The following is an 18,227-nucleotide window of genomic DNA, read 5'->3' on the forward strand; positions in this document are numbered from 1 at the left end:
CCAACTCCTTCCACAAATCTCCACCTCCTCCCCTGAGCATGCCACATTCCCGCTCCTCCCCCCTCCCTCCCGGAGCTTGTTAATGGCGGAAGCGGCCAGGTGGGAAATGCTGGGAGATAGGTGGAGGAGCGGGGACACTGTGCACTTGGGGTGGGGGGGAAGGGGAGGATGAGGAGGTGGGGCGGGGCATGAGGGGAGCTTGGCTGCCAGTGGGTGCAGAACACCTACTAATTTTTCCCCCTGCGTGCTCCTGCCCTTGAGCACCCACAGAGTTGGTGCCTATGCCGTAGGGCTGTCCCTAGGCAGACACAGAATACGCAGCTGCATAGGGCACCATGAAATTTGGGGCACCATGAAATTTGGGGCACCAAATTTCATGGTGCCTTAGGCAGCTGTGTGCTGCATATGCGGCAGCACCAGCTCCAGCGACCAGCCCTATCCCTTGGCCACTCCCCCCCACAGGCTGCACCCACTGCAAGGGGCACGACCATTCCTGGGGGGCTGTGGGGCCCCAGACAACTCTCTCCGCCCCACCTCTTAGCCTTCTCCCCCTTGCTCCGTCCCCAGCCCACCCCCATTCCACTCTTCCCCCAGCGACCCCGCACTCACCAGCGGCGGCGGGAAGCAGAGCAACTCAGCCCCAGCCTGCTCTACTCTGCTGGCTCCCAACTGCGTTGCCGGGGGGAGGGGTTGGGGAAAGGACCATCCCCACACACTCACTGGTGGCGGGAACCGTAGCGATGTGGCTGGGAGCTGGCGGAGTAGAGCACGCTGGGGCCGGTTTGTGCCGCTTCCCACTGCTGCCGGTGAGTGAGGGGGGAACCCCTTCCCCCAAACCCCATTCCCTGAGCGACACAGCTGGGGTGGGAGGAGCGAAGTGAGCTGGGTCGTTCTGCTCCTGGCCCCCCCCACTAATCCTCTGGGCCTGTGGGCCCCCCAAAGTGGCCCCCCACAGCTCCTGCCTCCCCAGCCCCGCAGGCCTTGAGTGCAGCCCAGAACCTGGGGTGTGTGGGGGAGAGAAAAGCAGGTGCTCGGGCACCATAATTGGTAGGGATGGCCCTGGGAGGCTGTCTCCTATACATGTTCCCACATACCCCTCTCATTCACAAGGTGCTCCTGATGATATGGAGGGATCAAGTGGTGGTAATATTGATAGCCACAGCAACACTGATACACATCTCTCCTGGAAATGTCCGTGGAAGCCCCAGTCACATTGCTGCTCTTCCCTGACTTAATAACTCAGGATCATGGCTGTCTCCAGCACCCAAACCTTAAGTTATTGCACCTCACGGCATGGAAGCTCCATGGCTAAATCTGGTGGAGCTTTCTTGTTTGAACCAGGTTAGACAAGTCCTCTTTGGCAGTAGGAAACCCTCCACCAGGGCCACGTACCTTGCCAACTGGAAGAGATTCTCAATCTGGTCAGCACAGCACCGTTCATCCCTGATGCTCACCTCTATTCCACTCATATTGGACTACCTTCTCCGTCTCAAGCAGCAGGGGCTGTCCATGTTATCAATAAGGCTTCACTTGCCCGCCATCTCTGCCTTCCATTCAGGCACGGAGGACCAATCCTCTTCACCAACCCTATGGTCAGCAGTTTCCTCAAAGGTCTCGACAGGCTATATCTGCAAGTTCGACAGCCAGTCCTGCCCTGGGACCTCAACCTTGTCCTTTCCAGGCTCATGCGACTGCCCTTCGAACAACTAGCAACATTTTCCCTGCTCTACCTCTCATACAAGGCCGCATTTCTGGTAGCGATAACCTCAGCCAGGAGGGTGTCTGAGCTCAAGGCCCTAACATCAGAGCCTCCTTACACTGTGTTCTATAAGGACAAGGCTCAGCTCACGCCACACCCAGCTTTCCTCCCGAAGGTTGTCTCCCATTTCCACATGAACCAGGACATCTTCCTCCCAGTGTTCTATCCTAAGCCACACTCAAGCGGCGGGGAGCAGAGACTTCACTCATTGGATGTCTGCAGACATCCAGACTTTTACATTGAGAAAACAAAGCTGTTCCAAAAGTCTATACAACCTTTCATGGCTGTAGCAGACAGAATGAAAGGTCTTCCAGTCTCTTCTCAACGAATTTCGTCATGGATCACATCGTGGATCCAAAAGTGTTGCAAACTGGCAGAGGTGCTTTCCCCTCAGCTCACTCCACCAGGGCGCAGGTTTTCACCCAGGAAATATGCAGAGAAGCAATGTCCTCCATACACACTTTCACCACGCACTATGCGATCACCCAGCAGGCCAGAAACAATGTGGCCTTTGGTAGAGCAGTTGTCCTATCAGTGGACAACTCCGACCCCACCCCCGTAACTTAGTTTTGGGAGTCACCTGATTGGAATTGACATGAACAAGCACTAGAAGAAGGAAAAAAAACATTTCTTTGAGTTGTAATGTTCATGTCCATTCCAATACCCACCCTTCTGCCCCACTGTCAGAGTAGCTGACAAGAAGGAACTGAAGGGAGGTCAGGTCGGCAGGGTACTATATTGAGCGCCATGAGGGCACGACTCCAGGGGGTGCCCAGGCCGACCCTTCTGATACTGTTAGGGGAAAAAAATCTTCCAACTGTCATGCACGCAGCACACGCACACCTAACATGAACACATCTTGAAGAACAACAGTTATGAGAAGGTGAGTAACAGTTTTTTCAGGTGCAGGAGACTCTGGGCTGGGAGATGGAGCCATGCGGTTTCGAGTATGAGAGGGGGCTCCAGGCTCAGGCAGGGGGTTGGGGTTCCAGGGTGGGGAAGAAATTAGGGGTTCAGTGTGCGGGAGGAGGCTGGGGAGGAGTATGTGACCCTTCTTGAGCCTCCCAGGCGTCGCCTTTGTAGGTACTCAACTTTAGGCACTCAAGTTTGCAAATTTTGGACAAGTGATTTGCCCAAACAATTAAAGGAGTATCTGAGATGGGCAGAAAACTCAAGTAAAATGTACTGTCACAAATGTAATGTGGCTAAGTTAACACTGCTGTACAGATCTTTACTACTGAATTTCCTGACCTATGCGTAGCTAATTTATTGCATTAACTTTTTGCATTTAATTTCTAGCACTGGAGAAAGGTGGTAAATAGTGAAGATTGTCTGTTATTGCTCAAGGACATTCACTGAGCAATCCTGGCAGCCAGTGACAAATAATATCATACATGGAGCAACCATGAGGAGATAGTGCTCCTCAGTTAAAATGACAAATTGTGCCGGTTACCAGTCTTTCACACATTTAGTGTGTAAAATAGTTTCACCTAAATTAGTTTAGTCTTAAGGCCTTCCTGAGTTCATGCCCACAACCATTTACCTGAATATTTGGCATTAGCACAAAGATGTATAAGGATTGTTTCTATCAGAATATTTTTCCATAATATTTTAATTAAAGTATTTTTAAAAACACTTAACACAAACAAGATAATGTATACTAATAGAGCAAGGCTAAGCACAGTAACAATATATTACTAATAATTTATGAGGTACAATTTAACGTTTACTTGATAATGTGATTATAAATAGGTAATCACACTGATAATATTCAATAGCAATATCGTGTTTGCAAGCCATTACTGAAGTGAGTTTCAAATGTAGAAAGTTATTTTCAGTAACAGAGAAGGAAGGCTATTTTGCCAGTTGTGGTAGGTAGGGAGCTATGGTAAGAGAGGTTCATGTATCAGTTTTGTCATGGTTTAAAGTTGAGGAGCTTTTCCCAAATAATCTGAACATATGAACTATAAGGCAGTTAACAAGTTATTTTTACAGGTTTTATTGCAGGGATATGAAATAGGAATCTATCAGATAACTAATACTGAAAAGTTTACACAAAAAGTATTAGCAGTATCCAAAAGTCTCCCAGATATCCGCATCAGTAAAGACAAATAGCCAGAGTGATGGTCTAAACTTTGGTGTTGAGTAACTGTGCTCTCATTTCAGAGTAACAGCCGTGTTAGTCTGCACTCGCAAAAAGAAAAGGAGTCCTTGTGGCACCTTAGAGACTAACCAATTTATTTGAGCATGAGCTTTCGTGAGCTACAGCTCACTTCATCATTACTGATTTACTGCATTTAGGACTAACAACAATTAATTGGGTAGTCCTATACCTAATGAAAGACACTTAGGACAGCTTGATAACAATTCTTGAAGACCTAGGTTCAATTCCCTATTCATCTTCTGACTTCTTTTCTGACTTTGGACACACCTCACTTGGTCTCTGTGTGCCCTAATTTCTCATCTGTAAAATAGGAATGATAGTAGTCCCTGGCCTGGGGTGGGCAGGGTGGCTCCAAGCAGAAATACACTAAAGAACCCTGAGTCATTATGGTGATGGGGGCCAGCTATCTACCTTAGCTTGAATTTTAGACAGATTTTGTTAGATAGAATGAGTGAGTTGTGTAACTGATGCAAAAAATTACATGTGCACATATGTGATCTAAATCAAAGATCTGTTCAAAGAGTGGTATGCCACACCACTACTTGGATTTACATCCCTAACTCATTTTTACAGGCCACTTCTGTAACTCATAGCTCTAAAATGGCTTGGTCTAGAACAGAGGTGGGCAAACTATGGCCCATGGGACCATCCGGCCCAGCCTGGACCTTGAGCTCCTGGCCAGGGAGGCTAGCCCCCCTCCCCGCAGCCTCAGCTCACTGTGCCACCAGCACTCTGGGCAGCGTGGCTGGTTGACGCCAGGAAGTGCAGCGGCATGGCTGCTAGTCCTGCCTCTCTGAGCGGCATGGGAAGAGGACACGGCGTGTGGGGGCTGGATAAGGGGCAGGGAGCAGTTGGATGGAACAGAGGTTCAAGGAGGGCAGGCGGGGGACTGGGAGCGGTTTGATAGCAGTGGGAGTCCTGGGGGCAGACAAGGAGCAGTGGGTAGTTGGACGGGGCGGATGGGGAACGGGGGGGGGGGGGGGGTTGGACAGGTGTGGGAGTCCTGGGGGACCTGTTGGGGGTGTGGATATGGGTTGGGGCAGTCAAGGGACAGGGAGCAGAGGGGTTGGATGGGGGTGGGGTCCCAGGGGGGCAGGCATTGGTGGGGGTCCTGGGAGGGGGCAGTCAGGGGAAAAGGAGCAGGGAGATGGGTTGGATGGGTCAGGAATTCTGAGGAGAGCAGGAAGTGGCAGATAGGGGGTGGGGGCCGGGCTGTTTGGGGAGGCACAGCCTTCCCAGCCCTCCATACAGTTTCACAACCCGCAATGTGGCCCTCAAAGCAGAAAGTTTGCCCACCCCTGGTCTAGAAACTACACACTTACTTGTTGTGGTGGGTGACAAATGCCTTTTGGTGAATGTGTGGGGCCAGTGCGGGGGGTGTGAGCGATGGTTGTGAGTGTACAGAGAGCACACGGGCCGTATAGAGATTTATAACCATAACTTACCTGGCCACCTGCTGCTGCTAGCACCTGCTGGACTGAGGCCGAGGTGAGGGGCGTGTGGGGCGGAATAGAAGAGTGGAGGGCGTCGAGGGAGACAAGCGCCCAGGTGAGGAGATGGGGTGGGCTACAACGTGAGGCGGACTGGGCCGGTGGCGCGGACAAGGGGTTAGGGCACGCGCATATGTACCTTCCGTAGTGCCGCTTTAAGAGCCCGCACCCGGCCACTCAGGAGCGCGCCCCGTAGCCAATCAGGACGCTGTAGCGGCGCGAGCGGGGCTGAGGCGTGTCCAATGGCAGGCGGCGGAGGGCGGTGCGGGCGTCCGGGGCACTATTGTTGATGAGGCACACGGAGCAGGCGGGTCGGCTGTTGGCAGCGCGAGGGGCCTTGCGCTCGGGGAGGGGGGGTGCGAGGTGTTTACACCCCCTTGAGGAGCCGTCCGCGGTCTCTCCCGACGCCCCGCTTCCTGGAGCTGGACACGCAATGTCCCATCAGCGCGTGAGGCGCAATGGCTCCCCCACGCCTGCTACCTCCTTGGCGGGAGGAGGGGCAGCCGTGGCGGCAGGCGGGGGAGCGGGCAGCCGCCTGCAGCCCATGCGAGCCACGGTGCCCTTCCAGCTCAAGCAGCAGCAGCAGCAACATGGCAGCCCCACGAGGAGCGGCGGCGGCGCCGCGAGCGCCGCAGGCGGGGGTCTCTCACGCGCGGCGCCTGCCTCGCGCAGCACCAGCCCCACGCGCGCAGCGCCCCCGAACGGCGGCGGCGGCAGCGCGCGCGCCGGCCCCGCGGTGGCCACGCAGACGCCCGGGGGAGGGGGCGGCAGCGGTCCCGCCGCCTCTGCCTCCTCGCGTGGCAGCCCCACGCGCGCCGGCGGGGCGGGAGCGCGTGGGAGCCCCCCGCGCCCTCACCAACTGCCGCCCCCTCCTCCCCCGCCACCCCCTCCTCCGCCAAGCTCTGTTCTCTCCCCCTGCGCCTCCCCCGCCCCGCCCTTGCCGGAGGGCAGTGCCAGTGCCTCGGCTGGCAGGGTCCGGCATCGCCAGCGGCGGCGCTCCCCAGAGCAGGGCAGGAGCTCCCCGGAGAGGAAGAGCCCCAGCTCCCCTGTCTGCAAAGGTGAGTGAGGGCCGGGGGGCAATGGAGACCCTAGTGAGGAGGCCCTGGGGCGCAGCCTTTCCTCTCTTGGCAGCCTTGCTGACCCCCTTCGTCTGCGGGATGATGGTGTGACAGCGGGGCGCTGCATGACAGGGGGTGGCAGGAAGGCCCTATGTCTGCGGGTGGGCACAGTGGTAGCAAGGGGAGGGGGGGAATGGTGGCTGGGGACCCTGTCAGGTGGAAAGGGGTGGTTGGCTTGGGCATTGGAAACACGGGTCATGGCGGTGATGGTGGCTGGGGCCCCCAAGTGGTAGGGAGTGGTCCGTGTGGGGCAATGGAAATGTGGGTTGTGGTGGCTCAGTCTGTGTGGTTAGGGTGGGTAGGAGATGCAGCCTCTGGGGGTGATGGCAGTGCTTGGCCCAATGTGGCTGCACTGAGTGGTGAAGTGCCACTGCATCCAAGGTGGTAGTGGAAACTTTTTCTGTCAGGGTATGTTATACACCGCAATTAAAAACCTGCATCTGGCCCATACCAGCTAACTCAGGCTTGCAGGGCTTGGGCTAAGGTGCTGTTTATTATGGTGTAGTTGTTTGAGCTTGGGCTGGAGCCTGGGACCCCTCAAAGGAGTCAGCTGGCGTGAGCCAGCCACAGATTTTTACTTGCCGTGTAGACATATCCTTGGATGTTCCAGCTCCTCATTATATCACTTGCTGCAGAGGAAAGTATTGTTTAGTGTGGGCTTGAAACTCAGGACATTCTGTGTTCTATGCCTGGTTCCTCCCCTGACTTAAGTGTCTTTGAGCAAGTCACTTGAGAATCAGACAAAGTGATGTCTGTCTGTAATTTGGGAGTAATGATTTTTGCTTTGGTGGCAGAGGGGGACATGATTAACTTCTTGAACAGCAATTTACGTACTTAAAGTGCTGTGTAAGAACAAGTGCTGTGTATTTCTGGAGGGCAGAGGAGGTTTGGGAGGGTGAGGAAAGCATAGGGATGCGCTCAGACTTGTCTGACTTCAGGACTAGTTTAACTTCACTTATTGGCTTGCTGTAATGTTTATGTAGTGAATGGCTGATGCCACTATTACTCTTTTCACTTGCTAGTTCTATCATCTTTCAGTTACAGAGTGGCAGTATTTTTTTACGCCGTTCTTAGTATTTACAGAAAGCAAAAAGCATAGAGGGAGAAGAAAATGAGATAAAATACTCAGCCCTTCTGTAGAACATTGGCTCCCAAACAGGAGTCCAGGGCCCCCTGGGGTCCCTGAGCAGGTTTCAGGGAGTCCACCAAGGACTGAGCTTGAGCCCCACTATCTCCACCCCCTGACGCATGTCAATGGGCCACCCAGCCTTTCTGGGTTGGGGGGCGGATGCAACCAAAAATTGCAGCGTCACTGCAGAAGAGGCACCTCCCCCTGCCATCAGAAGGGGTTGCGTCCCGACAATGACTCCATAAGCAGGCAGCAGCTAGCCAAGGAGATATACCACTGCTCTGCCATACTACTACATCAGCAGTTCAGGGAGCAGGGCCAAAAGGAAGGTAGAAATCTGGGGGGGCAGCGGCACATGACTCTGTGTGCCCCCACTGCCCCATGTATCGCCTCTGATTGGCGGTTTTCTGGTTTATCGATTTAAGTTTAGGGGTCCTTGAGTAAAAAACAGTTTTGAACCACTGCTGTAGATTACTCGTCCCAATTCAGACCTATGAGCTGAGTGATACTTGCAAACAGTTCTCTGGATTCTAAGATTGCACTGGGACCATACAAAGGGAACAGTGAAAACTCCTTGATTTCCATCATAGTGCTGCTGCCCATGAGTCTGTGATCAGGAGGAGATAATTGAAGTATTAATTTTAGGCTACTCAAAATGTTTTAAATGCCTGTGCAGTGCCTCTCTCACTAACTGCCACCAGTGTCAACCCTGCAGAATGATGTGTGTGCAGGGGAGTGATGACAAACTTTCAATATAATGAAGCATTTTGGGAACAGCACATGCTACTATTAGTAAATTTTGTAGATAATTAAAATACATTTCCTAGGAAACGAAAACTTAAGGGATATGTAGAAGCTGAAGATGGTACTAGATGCTTGCATATTCAGTTTTGTTTTGGCTTAAATAGTTTGTATGTGGGAGCGTTCCTCATAGTTTAGTTTGTGTAGGCTGAACTTATTATATATACCAAGGGCTCTTTGCATCCCTGCATTCCCCCCCCCCCACAAGCTCCTTTATGCTTCTCTCCCATACCTGCCCCCCCCCCCCCCCCCCCCGCAACTTCCCATCTCCTTGTTGGGGGAAGTTGGAGGGACCTCAGAAGGAGGGATACAGAGCCCCTGTCATCGAGGGCAATGGGGGGGAGTGGGAATGACCGTGTAAACAGAGGTGCTGGTATTGGGAAGAGAATGGGGGATCCTGGTATGGGAGCAGGGGGAATGGAGGGACACACAACTCCTGGCAGGGGGAGATTATGGGAGACATTAATGGGTGCCGTGAATGTAGTTTTGAATGATTTATAGACCATTGCAAAGATGCTTGAGGCTCTGGCTATGCTAATAAGCCAGCAGGGCCTTCATGTGTCCCTGTTTTCGCTCTTCCCATTTTCTGACCACCACCCCTCTGCCCCAAATAAAATCAGTAGAGTCTGGCCATTGATGCCTAGAATATTCCCTGTGATCTTGGAATTAATTGGATGTGGTGTTCAAAAGTTATCACATTACAGATGCAGAGAAGTGTTATTGAATTGAATGTAAAAAAACTCAGCCTGAAAAAGTGTGAGGGAGTATTTACAATTATTTTTCCCTACAAGACTGTGAAGCATGCAACAAGTTATGGCTACTGAAGTTGTTACTGTCTCATGAAGTTGCTTGTGCTGATCCACACTATAGAATTCGTTTCTCAATAGTTGTAATTTTCAATTCTTTCACCTCCCCCAGACTGAAAGTCTCATTTTGTTCAATGTTTCTCTTATCTGGCCAGGGGAGATATACAAGATTGCTTCTGAACCTGTGTTTCAGGTGGCAGTGTACAGTCCTTTATCAGACCATTAGACAGAACCACAGTCCTGTCTGCAGTCTTCAGTTCCCTAGTCTAGAAAACTGATAAACTTTGCTGTCTATCTGGCTAATTTATTTTGTTTACATAAGAATCAAGGTCTGGAAACATACCAATAACTTGGTCACTAATTGTACATATTTGTGCAAACATATCTTAAATATATAAAGGAACTACCTGTTCTCTATCAGGATGTGGAAACGCTTTGTACCATAACATGCTTTTAACCAGTAGCAAGTGTCTAAATATTTTAAACAGCAGCTTTTGTGTTGACTGGGAATTATGAAACCAAGCTCGTTTTTTATTATAGTTATTACTGTTTATACTGAGTGGTCCATTACTTTATATATTGTTGGTAGTTACAATGAGTTGACTAGATTATTTTTCCCCTTGTGTAGGGGGAAAACATGGAGTATTGTTTACTGGTTTTACTAATAAAATTTGAGCTAGAGACCTGCAAACTACTTCGTGGTGATGTTTAGTTAACCTACTGCTCAATAGTAATCTCAGCTTTCTAGCTTTTGGAACCGGTTAATGATGGCTTAAACTATTGCACCCACGATTGTAACCACAAGTTTTGGAGGTTAAAATGTGCCTTGGGGTTAGTCAAAATATATCTGCTTCTAAATTGAGATGCTACTTCATAACCTTTGTGCAATTTTCTACTAAAAGGTCTGATCTTTCTAGCAAGCAGCTGATGAGAAATTTTGAATGGGTAAGTTTGCTACAATCTGCTTGACTCAGTGTTTGACTAGGACTGATATTCAAAGCTTAGAAATACCACTAGCTGTCTTGATTTGTAGCTTAGGGATTTTGAACTGAGTTAGGACTTAGATAAGGATTGACATTTAACTTGATTTGCTGTTCGATTTTTTTTTCTTAGTGACCGCTGTCTAGTTCTTCCTATGTATCTGACTTGTAAACTCAGAAGAAGTTGAGGTCCATCAGCTTTTACTCTCTTCTTGGTGTTAAGCCTTTTTCTGTGCTCCAGTTTGACTGGAGGCTAAGTGTTGGCATCACTCTTTGGAAAAAACCTTCAGATACTGGTCACCAGCCTTTGATTAAATGCTTCAGAGATCAGAAATGTATTAGGCACCAGATAGATAATTTTTCCTTCTCGTGAGAATGGCTCTTTGTAATTATGTCCGCTAGTAGCCTAGTTAGTAGCTGTATAAAATATATAATATAATATATTTTAGCCACATGTGATTGGTTTCTTGATTTTCATGTTTGTTTAGGTGAGAGTTCAATAGATCTTGGCTCCAGGACTCTTATTCTTAAATAGTATGAACAAAGTACCAGTGCACCAACAAAGATTTTGTTACCTTAATGGTGAATTAACTGCAACAGGGTGTACTTTTTCCATATATTTTTTTCCCTGCTGCTTTCACTGAGGACAAGAAATGTCTTTCTCCAGCTCCCTCAGTCTAGATACTGATTAATTTGTTCACTTTATTACCACTCTCTTGTCTCCTTCACAGTGTCCCCTTTCTTGGATTTTTATGTTTGATAGAGCTGCTAGCTCCCTTTGCCCTGTCAGAACCGTGTATTATTATTCAGAGTAACCTGTGTTATAGTGCGATCTAGGAACTCCCACAAAGGAACATGTTTTTTGTTGTGCTAGTCACTGTAAAAACAAATAACAGGTAAGACCATCTCTGTTCCAGAAAGCACACAGAAATAGACAAACAGAAAGAGGAGCCAACTGAAAGTTGGGTGAAGAAGGTTTAACGAAAAATGGCCAAGTTTAGTAGAATAAGCACGAGATGATTTTCCACTGTCCTAACCATTGACATACGCTGCTTTTGGGAAGGCAGAGAGGTTCGTCTCAGAGCTCTTATTAGTGCCTTCTGTTGTTGTTGTTTTTTCCCCTTTATCTTCCATTCCTCTATGCTTAGCAGCAGTCTGGTAGGGGGAGAGAGTTCTTTTCTGGAACAGCAAAGGGAGGCTGTGGATGTTCTTAATACAGGAGCTGTTTTCACAGCATTTCTAAGCAATTGCAATGGTGTAGCCGGACCCAGAAGTAAGATCAATGGGGTGCAATGTCAACAAGTGACATTCTAATTTGGGGCCAAATTAATGATCTAGGAACAAGTTCTCACTATTCAGTATTCTAGTAACTTATCTCTCCCCGTTGAGACAGTGCCCCTCAATTATATCTTCTAACTGATTTGGCTGTTAGTACTAGAAGTGGGGAGAAAATGTGTGCTATTGGGGAACGTTGGCTTCCAAACTGTCACTAGAGATTAGAGTATCCTTTTGCCAAAAATGTCCCAGGGAGGACCCACTTCTGGGCATGTTACTTCTTTTTGCCTCCCATCCACATCTTCGGATTTCTCCAAACAGGGACTCCTAGTTTAAAACCACTCAGTTTCTCCAAGTGTTCACTGACTGATCACCCCAGCTTTAAATTATTTGAACAGCCTATTTGACTCGGAAAAGTCTCTCTCTAGTCTCCCCTTCTGGCCCCTTCCAGAACCTTTTTTTAACACTTCTGATTAGCTTTGCTTCTTCAAGCCCTATTTGCAAGACACCTTGAGGATGCAGCTCATTAATCTGGAAATAACTCCGCTTGTTCAGGGATGTGCATGCATGTGTATTCTACCAATCTAAAAGAAGTCAACTGCATGTTCACACCACTAATGCTTCCTGTGGTTCGCAAGCCAGTTGCGAGCAATGCCTTTTGGGTTGGTATCTGCTTCTTGGGTGTTTTGGTGGGGAATCATCTCCTTAGACCATGTTCCCTATTGTTAAGAACTGTGGTCAGCAATACCACCTAGTGGGTCAGGTACAGGGGGCTGGCAGTAGTACATAGTGTTTCAAGTCCGGGGAGTTGGTGGAATGGGAACCTGAGTCCTCCCACTCCTCTGGGTTCCATCCCAGGGCCCTGAGGCAAGCCGTTCAGGTGTGTGATCTGGGCTACGGTATCACCCAGTTTACTCCCTGGGTTACTTCTATCATATCCTGGCCTCTCCAGAGGCAAAGTGAAAGCCTGGCTTACGGTCTGCACAGTACCCTCTTCCCCAAGAAGGAGGTCAAGAGATTGCCTTCCCCACTTAGGAGCAGCAGCTCCCCATCTCTTCTGTAGTGACTAGTAGTTCTGAGTTGAGGTTGGCTTCACGGCAATATGAGATTCCTGTTGGATGCCCGTAGAGCTGCCACTGCAGGTCTGCTCCCTTGCGCAAACTGCCATGACTGAGCTGTGCTGCGTCCTTTTAAGATACACACCCGTTTAGAGCACACCCAGCATGTGTGGCTGGGTGGAGTCTCCTGTGACCAGAGCTACTCCTTAACCCGTTGTTCCCGAGTGTGGGATTTGTACACCATCACAGGTGTTTATGAACTTAGTGGTCATTTTTGATAGCCAGACAGAGAAAGGAAAGCATCCAGGTACACTACTATCTAGATGATAGTGAAGTCTTACTTTTTACAAGGTTGTAGCGGTCCTTAAGTGTAGTGCAATGCTGGTATTATATCTTCATGGTTTCATCATGAATTGCCAGAAGAGTTCCCTGATTTCATGTCACAAACTTCTCTTTAGGATCATTCTTGACCCAACCTCACTCTTGTTTCACTTCTCGAAGAAAAAAGTTGTGGAAATAAGCTTCTTCAGACTGCTGAGGAGCCAGTTGTAAGTAAATAGGGATTATGGTAGCACAAGTAGACTTATGGTTCCTTTGCACCATACACCACCTTCACAGCTTCATCCAATGGGAAGATTAGAAGTTGCTCCTACAAGTGACACACCCAGGTTTGACCGACTAATTTGGTCACTTTACCAAGTAGACAGAGGGAATATTCCTATAGTTTAAATAATTATTACACTGCTTTTGAAGATGAATACATACAGTTCTCTGGAAGTTTTTTCCCCTTGCCTGGAGCATATATTTCTATTGTTTGCTGCTACTTTTCAGTAGTTAGATGGAGGGAGCAGTAGGTATCCACCCAAAGGTGATTAAAATTACAAGTAGGAGAGCTAACCCTACCTTGATTTTTTTGAGGCCTATAACTTCCTTTTTTCTTGTATAGTAAAAGCTTTGTTATCCGGTATGTTGGGGGGAATGGGAGTGCCAGTTAATCAAAAATTCCAGTTAACTGAATTATACTTACCAATGGAATACCAATTTTTAAAGAATTAAAAGACAATAAAATGAATAACGTATAAAATAGTATACAGGTACTCACCAATCCAGTAGTGATACTGCATTGCAGAGTAGTTGGTTTCTTGAAGCACTTAGGTGTATATGGGTAAAGTTTTCTATACAGTAGGTTATTTTATGACAGACACTACATATCACTATGGGCAGCGCATGGCGTACACCCAGATCACTAAAAATACATAACACTAAAACTATACTGAACATAATTTAATCTTTCTTCGATGATTCAGAAGGCACTTCAGGATCTTGCAGTACCTCTGGGTCATCATTATCAACATCAATTATCATTGTAGATGTAGAAGTTGTAGGAGATTGAGCTGAATCTGTAATGACCCTATGACACACCCTGGAAGCTGCTTTTTTGAATAAATCCCTGATATCAGCTTGCTTACTTTACTTCTACACAAAAGAGGCAGAAGACGAGTGCAGAAAATGCAATTACATAGCCTCCTGGGCAGCATAGTAGTCCTAGTTACTAGATTGAAGATTTGTATTGGGAGATATCAGAAATGCCGGTTAATAAAGCTTTCCGGTTGATTAAGTGCCAGATAACACAGCTTTTACTATAGTTAAACTGTTTCAGTTACATTTGGGTAGAATGAAGAGGTTTATTGTGTCAGTTATAATTGATTGGGAACTCAAATCTTCTGTTCCAGTATAATTGTTTTTGTATACTTGTACTGGCTATGTGGCTTAAATGTTGGCTTGCTAATTACTTACCTACTGCTGAAGACTTGATGCCAATGTGTACTTAGTCTTGTGTGTGTTGCACAAAATAAGTTTTTATTAAGCTGTAATGTCCTAAAACATGAAAATTAAAAAAAAAATGTTGGCATCTTTTTTTAATAAGGTTCAGGAAGTAAGCACTTCATCTTATCTTAAAAGTCTGAAACTAAAGTTTCAGTAGCACTTTTTGCTGGAACATGCAAGTATAGGGTGACCATATTTCCCTATGCTGAATACAGGACATCTGGTAAAATTACTCATATTTAAGTGAGTTCAACAGCAATCAATTAGAACTATGCAGTACAAACGTTCAAGTTAACATCAAGTTGACTAAACCCCTGTTAAAAAGAAATACTAAGTAGTTGGATTATTTTAATTTACCTTCTTATCTTTAAGGCTCACATGGAGAGAGGTGTCACACACACCTCTCTTTCTCAAAAGATGGGGATGACCGACCGACCCTCCCGGCACTCTCTGCCCTCCATGCCTGGCTGGGCCCCCGGTATGGACCTGCCTCTCCTGGTACCTGGCACCGCATGTTTCAGAGGCAACACATGGGGTGCGGGTGGTGTGCCAAGCAGGGTCACATGCCTCCCCTCCCCAGATTTCTGTCAGGGTTCACACCAGAATGTGGCTAGCAGCAGCCTTTTGGCACGTGCGGGAGGGAAGGGACAGCAGCTGCTTCCAGCAGGAAGGGGAAAGGATGACCTGGCTAGTGTCTTTGCAGAGCTCGTGTGTTTGTGTGCCCCATGTTGTCGTGTCCGTCCCCTCACCCCCACCCCCGGCTTCCTCCTGTGGTTAAGACCTGAGGATGCATTGTGCAACAGGGCCCAGGGAACTTGACTGTAGGGGCTTCAGTGAACCCAGCCTGATAGGTGGCTCAGCATGGGAGGGTGCCTAGGGGACAGGATGGAGCAGCCCCACACTCTCTGGGGGCAGGACTCGGGGTGGGGGGGCTGAAGAGCTAAGCCCCTGCCTAAGCGCTGCTTTGCAGCCTGCAGGGTTGGGGTGCAGACAGGCTGGAAATTGCTTCCACTCCCTCCCCCCGCCACTACAGAGCTTAGCTGAGGGGCAGAGAGGCTTCCCTGTGCCAGCGCTGTGTGGGGCTTTGGCACATGAAGGGCTCGGCTCCTCCTAGCCAGTGTCCCGGGCTGGAGTGTCTTGGGTTTTCCTGGGGCGCCAGCCCAGCCAGAGACAGTGGGCGAAGGAAGGAGCCTGCTGGCCAGGCTGTTGGTGAGCTGAGTGCTCTGACCAGGGGCTGGTTCTCCGCACAGCACTGGGAGCAGGATGCACCCCACTGGAGGGGGAGGGATATGGAGGAGCAGCGGGGCTTGGGGGAGGCGGGGGGGGGGAAGCATGGCAAGGACAGTGAGAGGGAGAGCACGTAAAGGGCAGATGGGTGGACAGCAGAGGTGACACTTAACTGGCTGCCGCCTGCCCACATGCACCAGCCACCGCAGCTGACAGTGCGCAGCCAGTGCCAGCGGGAAACGGGATGGGGTGGGGCCCTGCTGGCTGAGAGCCAACATGCAACAAAAGCTGCGCTGATAGACCAACAGGGGGAGCTGCCGGCCCTGCGTGTTGCATCATTGACCCACCCATAGCCTTACACAACCACCTCCATTATCTGCCATTGGACCCCCCGACTCACCACTGGTGGGCAGTTGTCTGGTGAGCAGGGATCCGGCCAGCAGCAGGAGCTGCCAGTACTGATGGGGAGGAGACAGAAAATATGGGACAATTTGCCTGTTTTTTAAGAAAAAGTCAGGACGCTTGCAGGAGGGCTTAAATACGGAACTGTCCTTTTAAAAATGGGACATCTGGTCACCCTATGCAAGTAGCTTAGATTCTAAGAACTAATAAAGATAACTTAATGTTACATTATAAATATGCCTTTTTAAAAAGTGTATTTTCCAATTCTTACAGCTGTGTTAGCAGCTGGAAAATGTGATATCTGTCTTTGTGATGCATTGGCTGGCAGATGTCCTAGTTTAGGTGACCCCATTATTGGGGGGGGAGGAGATGGAAGAAAATACCCCAGTGTAAAGTAAATGTACTGAATTTCATTTTTATGGAAGAGGAATGTTGCCCTTATAAATTCTGACTGACTTGTATACACAAATAATTTGCCAGTAGTCTTTATAATAAAGCGTTGACCAATTTAGAGTAGAAAGATAAACTGAATGTGCTTGAAAAATAATGAAAATCACAAATTAGTACTTCTCAAGATAAAAGAAAAGAGCATCAAGAAAGTTGCCAGGATGCTAAGTACAAGGCAATGTATTGCTGCTTAGAGAAGTTAAATTCTTTATAAAATCAGGATCTTTAATATGTGTGGTTTGAGTTTCCCTGAAGGTTTTTGAAGGCAGAAGCAGTAACTCTTTTTTGTCAAATTACAAGCATTTTATTTGTAATAAATAATCCTCCCCTTCAAATACAATAGAACCTCAGAGTTACAAGCACTTCGGGAATTGAGATTGTTTGTAACTCTGAACAAAACATTTCGGTTCTTTAAAAAGTTTACAGCTGAACATTGACTTAATGCAGCTTTACCATGCAGAAGAAAAATGCTGCTTTTAATCATCTTAATTTAAATGAAGCAAGCATAGTAACAGTTTACTTACCTTTCAAACTCCCCCCCCCCTTTTTTTTAGTAGTTTAACACAGTATTGTACTGTATTTGCTTTTTTTTCCTTCTTTTCCCCCCCTCTGCTGCTGCCTGATTGCACACTTCCGCTTTAAAAGTGGAGTATGGTGACTGGTCAGTTCGTAACTTTGGTGTTTGTAAAAGGTGTCTGAGGTTCTACTATAGTTAAACTATTAAATATTTCAAGAATGCTCCTCGGTGCTTTCTGCAAACTTGATCCCATGTGTGAGTATGTTTGAGGCTCTGTACACAGTGGCACTGTAGGACTGAACTCTGTGGCAGCAACCCCACATTTCACAGCAATGCTAATTTCTTCTGTGGCCATGAAATATCCTCATTCCCATCCCATCTGTCCCACACAGATACCCACAGCTATAGTTTATGGTTGAAAATACGCATTGGTAGATGTAAAACTTGTTTTCTACTGCAATTTATTTTCGTGGATTTTTAAGGCTGGAAGGGACCTTTGTGATCATAGAGTCTGACCTCCTGTATAACGCAGACCATAGAATTTCCCTGAATTCCTATTTGAACTAGAGCACATATTTTAGAAAAACATCTGATCTTGATTTAAAAGTTACTAGTATTGGAGAATCTGCTTCACCCTTTGGGAAGTATTTCTTATGGTTAATTATTGTCAGAGTAGCAGCCATTAGTCTGTATCCGCAAAAAGAAAAGGAGTACTTGTGGCAGCTTAGAGACTAACAAATTTATTTGAGCATAAGCTTTCATGAGCTACAGCTCACTTCATCGGATGCATGCAGTGGAAAATACAGTGGGGAGATTTATATACACAGAGAACATGAAACAATGGGTGTTACCATACACACTGTAACCAGAGTGATCAGGTAAGATGAGCTATTAGCAGCAGGAGAGTGGGGGGGGGGAACCTTTTCTAGTGATGATCAAGGTGGGCCATTTCCAGCAGTTGACAAGAATGTCTGAGGAACTGTGTGTGGTGGGGGGGGGATAAACATGGGGAAATAGTTTTACTTTGTGTAATGACACATCCACTCCCAGTCTTTATTCAAGCCTAAGTTAATTGTATCCAGTTTGCAAATTAATTCCAATTCAGTAGTCTCTCATTGGAGTCTGTTTCTGAAGTTTTTTTTGTTGAAGAATTGCCACTTTTAAGTCTGTAATCGAGTGACCAAAGAGATTGAAGAGTTCTCCGACTGGTTTTTGAATGTTATAATT

At 47.8% G+C, this 18,227-nt stretch overlaps 1 protein-coding gene and 1 long non-coding RNA gene across 2 annotated transcripts in view; one reads left to right on the plus strand and one right to left on the minus strand.

Moving 5' to 3' along the window:
* LOC144272206 (uncharacterized) overlaps positions 1-5,547 on the minus strand; it is a 32,376-nt gene extending 26,829 nt beyond the window's left edge. The window contains exon 1 of the long non-coding RNA XR_013347508.1: positions 5,369-5,547. This is a non-coding gene — a long non-coding RNA (uncharacterized LOC144272206). The remainder of the gene's footprint in view (positions 1-5,368) is intronic.
* A 155-nt stretch (positions 5,548-5,702) lies between these two features.
* The window catches only part of FAM117B (family with sequence similarity 117 member B), a 92,423-nt gene continuing 79,898 nt past the window's right edge, over positions 5,703-18,227 (plus strand). The window contains exon 1 of the mRNA XM_077829740.1: positions 5,703-6,471. Coding sequence (XP_077685866.1) covers positions 5,703-6,471 — 769 coding nt within the window. The remainder of the gene's footprint in view (positions 6,472-18,227) is intronic.

The sequence above is a fragment of the Eretmochelys imbricata genome, chromosome 11 (assembly GCF_965152235.1).
Source record: "Eretmochelys imbricata isolate rEreImb1 chromosome 11, rEreImb1.hap1, whole genome shotgun sequence".
In the NCBI taxonomy this organism is placed as follows: Eukaryota; Metazoa; Chordata; order Testudines; family Cheloniidae; genus Eretmochelys; species Eretmochelys imbricata.